This window comes from Stylophora pistillata, chromosome 5 (genome assembly GCF_964205215.1).
Source record: "Stylophora pistillata chromosome 5, jaStyPist1.2, whole genome shotgun sequence".
NCBI lineage: Eukaryota > Metazoa > Cnidaria > Anthozoa > Scleractinia > Pocilloporidae > Stylophora > Stylophora pistillata.
The window spans coordinates 1,456,509-1,467,681 of NC_142523.1; the positions used below are offsets into that span (position 1 = coordinate 1,456,509).

Sequence of the window (11,173 nt, forward strand, 5' to 3'; positions counted from 1 at the left end):
GTTTAACTGTGCCCAGGCCTCTGTGTGGTGGAAAGTTGACGCGCGCCCAGAGGAGGAAGGGAAAGCAAAAAATTAAACAACTTCGCACTCGTACCAAAGAGAAAACGTGAAAGCCTGGCTCCAGAGGTCACATAATCCGGTGGATTTTCGGGCACTCGATGAAATTAAGGGCCGCAAAATCACGAAAACAACTTCCTCGAGCTCGTTAGTGTTCCTTTCATAGTTTTGCCGCCCAAAACTCTCACCAACTAGCTAGCTTTACTGGCCATGTACTCAGGAAAAAAATGTTTTCACTTAATTACGTTTTACATCATAGTCTTATAAAGAATCCACACACTTATCGCAAAGAGCAGGGAACGTTGCTCTTGGTGTTGTGGTCTGGCCTTGATTCTAATATCGGGGGCATCTGCAAAAATTTCCTTAAAAAATTTTGAACTGCTCAATGCAGTTTGGCCAAAGTCCCTTGCAAAATGTTGGAAAGCGTCATGAGCTTTAGGATATGGCGCTCTAAAAGAATCCTTCATTATTATCATAATTATTATTATTATTATTATTATTTATATTAATATCAAAGCATGAGAAGTTCGTAGATCTTCATTCCTAGAGTGCATTTCTGCAGCGAGATGACTATGTATATGTACAGCGCATTTTTTTAACCTTTAACTTAAGCGTAGCACAGAGCTGAGACACGACAGCTTCTCCTATTCAACTGAGAATTAATTTTATTTCCACTTACCGAAAACGTTTTCCCACAGTTTCTTGCGATTTTGATTTGATGCTTTTCTTTATGTAAAGAATATCATAAAAAAAAATGTATTTTGGAATTGTCAGTCCATCTAAAACGTCATTTCATGATGTTTAAGGGCTTTGGATGGTAAACAGCAACTAAAATCTCTCCGCGAGATTTGAATCCTTTTAACGGTGACTACAATATATAAAATACCTTCAATATGCTAATCATTTCCTCAAACATCCTGCAAAGCAATTTCTCGTATAAGATAATTCATTGCTCGCATTTTCGGCGGAAGGATAATAGATGAAAGTTTATCTGCTCTTTTTAAAATAACTGAGATACGTACTACGAGCTCTCTGATTGGTTAAAACCCTATCGCTTATTACACCGGCAAAACCAAAGAAATTTGAAGGTCATTTATAAAAGCAATAGACTGCACTCCGACTCGTAATTTAGTAACTTTTATCGGGCTCTCTCCATGTCTCAAGTGGGTTATTACGCCGGTAAACCGATTGAAAGGACACGCAGTTTGCACCTTTACTGGCTACCTAAAGATAGTCTTCGGCGATTTCATCCAAGAGGGATTTAGTATATAATTAAAATATATCGTAGAAACACGCTTTTTACTGCTTAAACATATGCAACGCACCTTAATTTCCAACCCCCTTAAAAATTTCATTTCATGGTTTGTTCAATTTCTTCTTTATACATTTCTCGATAGGCTCGCGATCGAATAGCACTTTAAATTTGCGGTTTCCTAAAAAAATATTTACGACCGGAAAATATCTACGTTCCTTCAAGGCATATATCTACTCTATCATTAAAACACTTCAGTCACACTATTTATATTTTTTCAATAAAATTCACCGGCCTTAACAAGTTTACACTTCTGACAATTTTAAACTATCACCGACTCAGATCTCGATCTGTTTATTTAGGTGTTTACCCCTTTCACTGACAAGATCTTTTTAGTAATTCTCCTTTCTGTCTGCCATACGAATCTTATGATGTTACTTTGGAGAATTTGGTATTAGATCAACTAATAATCTCCTTGTTGATGTTTTTCTTTATTCTCATTACTTGTCTGCGTGATATTTTATCGGTATTTTAAGGAAAAATTGTTTCTTAGTTACTCATGAGAATTAAATGGTTAATAGACAAAGCTATGGCTGGTTTGCTGAGTTTTATTCTACACATGTGAGAACAACACTTTTTCGGGGAAGTCCGGCAGTGAAATCAATAAAAACACAATTTATTCTCTGTATCCTACCTCCGAGCTTTCATAAACTTAAATTAATCAAAATAATTCTTGTTCAATCAATTTTCAAGCGTCATTTTTCCGAAGTAATTAGCGTAAAATAAGTCAATACACATTGCAGTTAAGTTTGGCAAAATACATTACGTGCATGTGCTGGTAACTTTCGCTTTTTATCTTCTTATGGATGGAAAGCCTTTTCATGTTGCGTAAAATGTTCTCTTTTTGCAATTTTCAGGTGAGTGGATGGAATCACATGATATAAAAGCGCGAGGCGAGCGCGAGACGAGCGCGGGTGGCGGGGGGGGGGGGGGGGACACGCGTGCAGTTTTTTTCGATGGATCTCAGTTTTTGAGTTTTCATACCAACGGCCAACGCAGGCTTGAGTTAATCGGATATAAAGAGTCTTGTCGACAGGATTTAAAAACATATATCCGCAAATCCGTAAGAGTTTAGAACTGACCAGTTTTATTCCGTGATCTTGAGCGTGTTCATAAGACATAAATCTACTACACAAATCCTGTCAACAAGAAACATTTAAGTCAGGTAACAGCGAGCTGAATATTCCATTATAAAACTAAAAAACAAAAGTATCGAGAGACATTATATGGAGGGGTTCACTTTCAACCGAAATTTCAACCATTGCGTGACGCGGCAAAACAAGATTGACGTGTGACCGTTATATGCGTGACGAGTTTGCAATTTCAAACCATTTTAATTTCGGAGCCAAGCGGTGACATCATCTACACCAAGATTTCTATCTTCCTCAATCGCTTTTGTCCGATGTTTATGAAGATGTCCTCCGTCACATTTCCTCTGATCTGTTACCTTTTTTTCTTTCTCGAGTTCGTAAGCTCTCTCGATTGCTCCAGCAACTCGCAGGAAGCGGATTACGAACCTTTCCCGCGAAATGTCACCCCGACAGAATTTCACACTCGCATGGAGATTACCTTGAGTCACCGAAATGCCACGTACTTTGTAGAGGAGCGATACGATGCAGAAAAGGAGAGAGGGGCATTTACATTGTTGGCGCAGGAGTACGATTGGGAAACGTATTATGACAAAAGCAAGGATGAAATCGCGAATTTATATCTACCCGTCTTAGAAGACGAGGAAGAGAAACTGAATTTATACCTTAATGCGTGCAAGAGTTTCACATGGTAAGTTCATTAATTAGATCGCCAAAAAAAAAAAAAAAAAAAAAATACATATTTGTATCCATCAGTGGAGATTATGCCGCTTTAAGGTATCCTTGAAATTTGTGAGGCAATGCTCAGGTACTTCGACCTCCTTGCACTTTACTTTGCTGAAAATTTTGTGGATTAAATTGCCTGGTTTAGGTCTCGAATTAATATTTCATCATTTTTTTCAATATTTGCGTGTCATGCTTCAAGGAATGTGAATTCCTTTGTTTCCATTGTTTTGAATACCTGGGCGTGATGGAGATATGATCAGGTCATAATCTATTTGAAACATCATAACCAGATTTTAAAATCTGATGATTTATCACGTATTCAACATCTAGTCTGTTCCTTCGCGTGTACTCTCTCATCTATTGCCTCAGCGCCTTCGATGCATGTTAGAAAATGCTTCCAAGGAAGAGTTAAATGTCCTGCCAACGATTAGCCTACGTAGCTGGTGGTTTTGGGAGCCCCCCATGAAACTCCTAGCAGAGCGGGCGAGCTATCGGTGGACGTGAGGGAAAAAAATAACAAAAATAGCACCAACATAGGCTTTTATTTATTTCCATTTTTATTTTGGCATCACATCATCATCATCATCATCATCATCATTATCGTCATCGTTATCGTTACCGTTGCCGATATCGTTACCACTATCTTTATCACTACTCTGTTTTTGCCACTGTCTCTGTCGCTGCTATCGAAATCGTTATCGTCGTCATCCCATCATTATCGAAGTAAGCCTGCGCTATCCACCGAATAACATCATCCTTCGCTCGACAATGACCAGGCTTAGCTCTTTACAACCTCGTTCCCAGGGCCTTTTCCCTTAGCTAGGGGTGGGGCACCCCACCCCAGCCCCACCCCCAACTAAAGGAAAAGGCCCTGGGAACGAGGTGAAACCCTTCCACTCCCATGATTGACTAAGACAGAACTTCTCCTTACAATCTATATACAATATCAAGCTAAGAAGTAATGAGAATAGAGAAAAATACCAATAAGGAAATGTTGAGTTGATCCAAAACCAAATTCTCCAACTAACATCATAAGAATTGTATGGCAAAGAGTAAGGGGAATTGCTGACGAGATCTTAAGAGTGAGAGGGTCAGAACTTACCATCGACATTCCTATCCTGCAGTGTGCAGGACGTTTGTCGCCATGAACCTAGTTAAACGGCGTAGCCTACTAATATGGAGGTCGAAGGTTCGACTTATAAATGCCTGTGTCATTAATAAACTAAATAACATCATCTTTCACCTCGTTATCCTGATTGTCGTCATCACCATCATCAATATTGTCATCATCATCATCGTCATCGTCAGCATTATCATTATATACGGGTTATTGACCAAGCGTGAGGTGAAGATGGTTGTGTTATGGCCAAGGTCTTTTTCTGCGTTTTTATGGACCGAGACGCAAAAAAACTGATGAAGGAACGGGGCTAATATTCAGCCATCTTGATCGAACAAGCGTGTTCAATAAACGATTCATTATACCACAAAAATATTTCGCTTTAATGGTAATAGATACTAATATTTTGTTGCGGTTATCTGGGCTTTTTTGCAGGACACAGGAGAGATATGATCGATACAGATGCCGTTTTGCCCAAAGCGAAAGTTCCTTGAAGTTGATTGCAGACGCTTGTAGCGCAACTGTCGTATTAGACCTCGTGTACAAAAATAAAACACAAAATGCCAGATACCTCGGACAAAAAGCCGTGCGGAATATTGCTGTGAAAGGGTGGAGAATTTGCAAAAATGAGACTGCTTTGGACTATTGGTCAGTTTTTTATACGTGGGAGATAGATCCCTCCCCCGTAGTTTCGCTTTTCGTTACCTTTATTACAGTTTTAAGAAGCCATCTTAGTTTTCTTTTCTTCTTCTTATTTTTCAAAGCAATTATTTTCGCGCACTTTAACAAGCTATCTGACTGAAAATTAAATATGTTATCATCAGACCGCAAAATCCGAAATTTTGAGGTTCGGATCCGCTCGTCCCAACCTCGTGACAAATAAGTGCAACTGTCCTTACCTCGTTTTCATTCCCTTTTTATGACGTGTTTATTTTCTGACGTCATCTCCGCTTACCTAACTTAGTCTCACTAGATTGTGAAAATGGCAGTTGTCGAAAAAATACATAGGGGCGGGAAAGGGAACGGGCACAACCAACCTGAATCCATCCTCTCCGTCAAATCGAAAATTATGCGAAAGACTGGTTGTCCTAGGGTCCTTATTTTTAATATTTTCCGTGACAATAGCGACTCAAATTCGTCCAATACCGCTTCAAGGAAGTCTCTTGCACAATCCAGCTCAACTGTAATAAAAACTGTATAAGCAAACCTCAGATGGCGCGATGAAGCAGAGACAAGGATGAGTTAAAGTACTAAATAGGAACCCTTGCTTGTTAAATTGTATTTCTTGAATTCTTTCAGGTTCTCTGTTAAAGGCTGGTCACACACATCTGGTAACGCCTCCGTCCCAGTCCTCATCGAGGCCCGGCCACAGAGCGCCGTGGACCTTACGGGAGGAATAATTCATTCCTACAGTTTTATTGACTTTTTCGTTAACGAACCTGAGTTTCAAGTTCAAAAAGAAATCTGGTGCCGAGGAGCTATCCGTCCACCTCCTTTACCTAAACTTCCAAGGAGATTTGACGTCAATTTGGAGCGAGTGACTGCAGAATCCACTCGAGTTTGGAGTGCCCAGGTAAGAACTGAGTAGTAAGAGTAATTGTGGTATATGGTGCATGCGCAGTGATGACGATACTTGTTTTTCTGGTCATAACCACAGGAATATTACGACCTCGACAAACACCTCTATAGAAAAGACTCGGATGGTGACCCGAATCAAACGACGAAAACTGGAGCAGGAATAGATATCCGGGATAGAACGACGATGAAAAGTACCTTTTACAACAAAGAGACAGGTAAAAGGTCGTGTTTTGTTGTCGGTAGCTCAACAGATAACTTCCTAAGTGACTCTTTCAGTCAATTTCATCATTGACCGTTATCGTCGTCATCGTTATCACTCCTTTCCTCCCGAGAGCATCAGGGGGCATCACCATTGCCTATTCCCTTCCCCCTCCAATTCACATGAGAAGCTTATGTTGAAGCTCTTCCGAAGATTAGGCTAATTCCTCTCTCGCTCCTGCAGAATAGACTGTTTATGGTTGTTACCGTTGATAAAGTGCACTTTCTATCAAGGTACCAGGGTAATTACAACAGCCAATCAGAAGAATGATAAATATCAGCGAGAGCCAGTGAGCTCTCAAAAAGACAGGACCTTAGTGCGGGAAAACAGAAATGACAAAATCGCAACAAAGACGCGATTGGTTTCAATTTTGAATCTAATTGGTTGAGAAATAATTTGGATATATCAACAAAGTTGAAATGGTAAATTGGCCACCGTAACGATTACAAAAGCTGACGTGACGAGCGTTAGCCCTTCGTCGGATCGGAGCGAATAGAGGAATTGTGGGTTGTGTGTGCTTTTAAAGGCAGAAAATGGAGCTACGTTATTGGTGGGAACATGGCAACGAGAAAAACATGAATAAATTAGTGGAATGAAAAGCGTTCGTTGATCCCTGTGGGATTTTATTGGTTGAGATGTTGGCGTGACTTTCTAGACCAATCAGAGAGAGTAATAATGAAAAAGCAATGCAATGGCGCACTTCTTTAATAATGTAGGGGGTTTTACAGCTCGCTCGGACGAATTAACAAGAGGTGCCACGACTCTGTGCTTTTCTTCTTTTATTTTCTTCTGGAGAGCTACTACAGCAACGCTCTATGCATCTAATAATCATGCTCTAGCGTAAGGAACCAACGCTTGAAGTAGGAAAATCGTAGACATGTTTGGGTTAGCTGACCGTGCGAGTTTCCACAGTGTATCCGTTATTTTTCAAAAAGAGGAAAACTGGTTGGCCCTCACCGAAGCACTTGTCGAGCGCCAAAGAACCAATTGAACGCTAACAGCTGCGCACAGGAATTGCGCACACAAACGGGAACTCAGTGTGGGTAGAACTCAAGGTCAGCTTTACTAACCCAAACATGACCACCTATGAAACTAGCCATTTCCAACCATAACAAGCGATTAAAATAACTAGCACGGTGAGAAGGAAATCCACGAACTCAGCCAAGTTCAAGCACACGCTAAAAATAAAAGATCAAAACTATAGATCTACCAAAATAACACGTAGACGCAAAAAGGCGAGACTTAACAAAACAAAAGGTAAACCTAAAAATACTCAAAGTAGCAATCTTTTAAAATACTCTACAACATTCCTCCCCGCCTAAATCAGGCAACGTCCTCGATGCGTATGGTAAGGGAAGATTATATGCAAGACTTAACTATCTGAAGTTTGAAGTTTATTTCCACGTAAGTATCAGGTGATTATTACTAGGCTGGCTTGCAAATAGCGAAGAGCTAGTCGTGGCAAGCCAGACAATTGAAAAGTAATTTTACACAGTTTTATATTATAATATTTACATACAATTACAAGATGACAGAAGAAAGAGGAGAACTACAGACTAAAGAGACTAGACACTAGACTAAAGAGACTAATATCTAATACAAAAGAACTATTTTTTTTTTAATTTATACATATTAATTCAGCCCTAACCCAATCAAGCGGTCGTTAAAGTGGACTACGCTTCCTGCTAACAATAGATCGTCAAAAATAAAAACTTCTTCGTACTCGCGCGACGCGCGAACTAAAAGGCTACGGGCCAGAGAAAGGTAATCTCTTATCTTCAAAGTAAATATTACTTCGCGAAGCTGATTCTCTTCGAACAAGGAGCAAAAATCATTCGCTAAGGGGGCCCGAAAGATATGACTCAAGAATTGCTCATGAACCATAAAGTAATGGGTAATATGTATAAATTCTACGAGTTCATCAGTTCCCCAATCAATGGCACGGCCGAGGCCGGAAAAGAATCCTAAAAATAAATCAAAATAGCAATCCTTTAAAATACTCTACAACAATAAGCCAATGAAGACTGCTGAAATGCTTAGGTGCTTATGAAATCTATGTCAATGGACAACAGGGCAGTCGTGTTCGGCTCGCTGGTTTATATTCCACCCTGTGTTTTGCCATTTTAAGCGCCATTTTTTATTAATTAATTATGGGTGATATCACAGTCCATAAGGATTGCTAGCTGTGCAGTACAAAAACCCACTGTAGTAAAAATTCGAATTGCTGTTCACTCAAGGTAAATGCAACGAGCAAAAATTAGCTTCTACAGCACCGACGTTAAAGTTTGAAGAGGACAACGCTGTATTCGACTCACCATTTGGTACAATAGCGCTCTTTGAAGATCCAGATGCAAGGCCTGTTTATCAAGGAAGGGGTGTGGCGCGTGGCATCAAGTGTGACGTATGGCGACAGCTGCGAATTAACTGGCCCGAAAATGCTCAAGCAAATACAATATGGAGATGGTTCTTTACTGAGAAGGAAGGTGAAGAGTCACAGCTGGTAAGAAGACATTCATACGGTCCTGTGATCTTTTGTCTCAAGAGACACAACGCGCTTTTATCTTCTGGTGGGGGAATGGACAGATAGGTAGTTATATGACACTCATATTTTTTCGGCTGGAGCATTACACGCTCTGTGTAGTAAGACTGTGTGACAAAGGACATCGCTATCTTGGACGGAAATGCTACACACAGATTGGTCCATTCAGTTTCTCTTGTTTTTTGTTTTTTTTCTGTGGTCTAATTGATCAAGCGGATTTGTACGCCCTGTTGCGACTTTAAGGCATTGCCCTCAACTCAACCGATTAGATGCCATGAAAACCAATCGGTATTTGAGGCGCTTGAGGCCATCTGCATGTCGTTCTTTTGAATTTTATTGTTTTAAACTGAACAGTGTCCATTGCGTCTGACATATGTATACATGTCAAAACTAAGCTTGTATGTTCATGTAGTTTCTTCCATATGCCTTTAGGTGCCTGTCAGACTAGAGATAGAAGGAGAAGCAGCGATCAACTCCACCGACAGCGTTGAAATAGAGTTTAACCTCAACTTCAACTCGTTCGAAAGCCGTTACCCGACTGAAAACGCGTTCGACTCATCATCAATTTGCCCTCAGGAGCCAACAACGCAGAAGCAAAAAGGACTCTCCTCAGGGGGGGTGGCTGGGGTAGCGATTGGGTGCATTCTTTTAGGTCTGTGCTTTGGTTGCTTAGTAGTTTATTTTTGGTTTAAGAGAAGAGCACTGGCCAGAATGGGACCTCCACCCATGAAATTTCCTTGAGAAAATTTACATCGAAACCCGTTTTCAATGGTCTTTGTTAAACTTGGACCGTGAGCCATAAAAACAAACATAACAATAGAAAAATAGAAAATAAACTCGTCAAGATATTTACTTCCGAATTAGTGTATTGATTTGCCAACCTTTCTCTCCTAAATTTATTTTTTATTTATTACTTTTATCATTTTCGCACTTAATTCTCGATAAACCCCACGCATTTTTCACAACTAATAAGACGCAATCGCTTTTCATTTCACATACTAACATTCACAAAGCCATCATCAGATACAACATTCTTCATAAGAACGTCTGAAGCGGTCCGATTCTATCGTTCGACGAGAGATTATAAACTCTTGCCGTCGATGACTTTATAAGAATTAATAAAAATGGATCCTCTTATTAAACTGAATAATTTTTTTTCTGTAGGGGTCGCGATAATTTTCCATATCTTGAAATTTTATCACCTCCCTCCCGTCAAGGAAAGGCAATTTCTTCGAGGCGTAAAAACTGTCCAGCGCTATTCCAGGGCAAGTTCGGCCAGACATACATGCGTCCGTTTTTTAAGTGCTCAGTTCTATTTTAAAGAAGGGACTTTCAATTTATAAGTTTTATTTAGGAACATGAAAAGACTATTCATTTTGTTACCAGAAAATCGTTTTTCAAGGACGTTTGAGTAAGTATAACACTATATCACTCAGTATCAGGTGAACAAGGAATTCTGCATTGGAATACAGAGATGCCCTTCAATTTCTTTTTTCTTAATTTTCAAATAAAAAATATTGAGTTCACAGAACAACTTGCTCTTTAACCAGTTCTGTGATGCATCACAGAGGCGTTGAAATCGGACCAATTAGTAGAAATGGTGGCATTCAGTGGCGTCTCTAACAAAAAATTTAACTAATGTAAGGTTAATTAAAAACAAAAATGTGAGCATTGAGAAATAAGTTACTTCATTACAATCCTTTACAAATAAACAAATGCTGTTTTCCTTGTCGACATAACACTTCGCAATCAATTCAACCTTCTTCTTGCCTCACTCAAGCAGAAGGCTCATCGTACAGATTAAAATTCTTTCTTTTCCCTTCGTTTTCCCACCCTAGTCGCCAGTAAATCCAAAACGTACCATTTTCCTCAGACAATCCTACCGAACGCGCTCGCCGTCGCTGTAAAGGAGGAATCAAGCGTAGTCTGGACAACATATTTCTTGCTTGCTGTTCGTAAACGTCTCTGGGGTACAATTAATCGTTACTAGGTGAACTCCCCATTAAATGCACCGATAGATGTTGCCACTGGATTTTGGATATGTGCTTGTTCGTCTTTCTCCGGCATCAGCTCAAACTTTCTGAACCGTTCAATCAGTCAGCTTGTTGTTTTAAAGGTGTGGCTAAGATTGTTGTGGCAACACTACCTTACCGTTGCCACGGCAAACTACTCGTTTGTACAGGTTGTTTACTGGTTAGGACGGCCCTTAGACGGTTCGTACGTCACTTAACTAGCAAACATTGCTCTGTTGATAATATTGTCATGGAAGCAAAACAGGCAAACAAGGAAACAAACCGGCCAAAAAAACACAAACTCATGGGTGAGTTACCTATGCATTTTCCATGCAAGTCTTCTTCGATTTTTGGTTGATATTGACGCAACGAAAGTTTGGCGACCACGCCATGGTGTTGTTTTCACGGGCAACTGGCTACGTTTCTGGTGGCAACGTGTCGTTTGATTTCTTTTGGCGAGCTTTTACATTTGACGGTTGGTGACG

General features: G+C 40.0%; 1 protein-coding gene across 2 annotated transcripts; it reads left to right on the forward strand.

The window, feature by feature from the left end:
- The first annotated feature begins 2,304 nt into the window (after nucleotides 1-2,304).
- Nucleotides 2,305-9,818, forward strand: LOC111330756 (uncharacterized). 2 transcript variants are annotated; one of them, XM_022935688.2, is made up of 6 exons: nucleotides 2,305-3,148; nucleotides 4,736-4,948; nucleotides 5,600-5,873; nucleotides 5,958-6,093; nucleotides 8,375-8,637; nucleotides 9,109-9,818. In XM_022935688.2, exons 1-6 carry the CDS (start codon nucleotides 2,772-2,774, stop codon nucleotides 9,415-9,417), a joined length of 1,572 nt encoding a protein of 523 aa, XP_022791423.2. In that variant the 5' UTR covers nucleotides 2,305-2,771; the 3' UTR covers nucleotides 9,418-9,818. The 2 variants fall into 2 exon arrangements, with proteins under 2 accessions (XP_022791423.2, XP_088618320.1); XM_088762194.1 differs by lacking the exon at nucleotides 4,736-4,948.
- The last annotated feature ends 1,355 nt before the right edge of the window (nucleotides 9,819-11,173 follow it).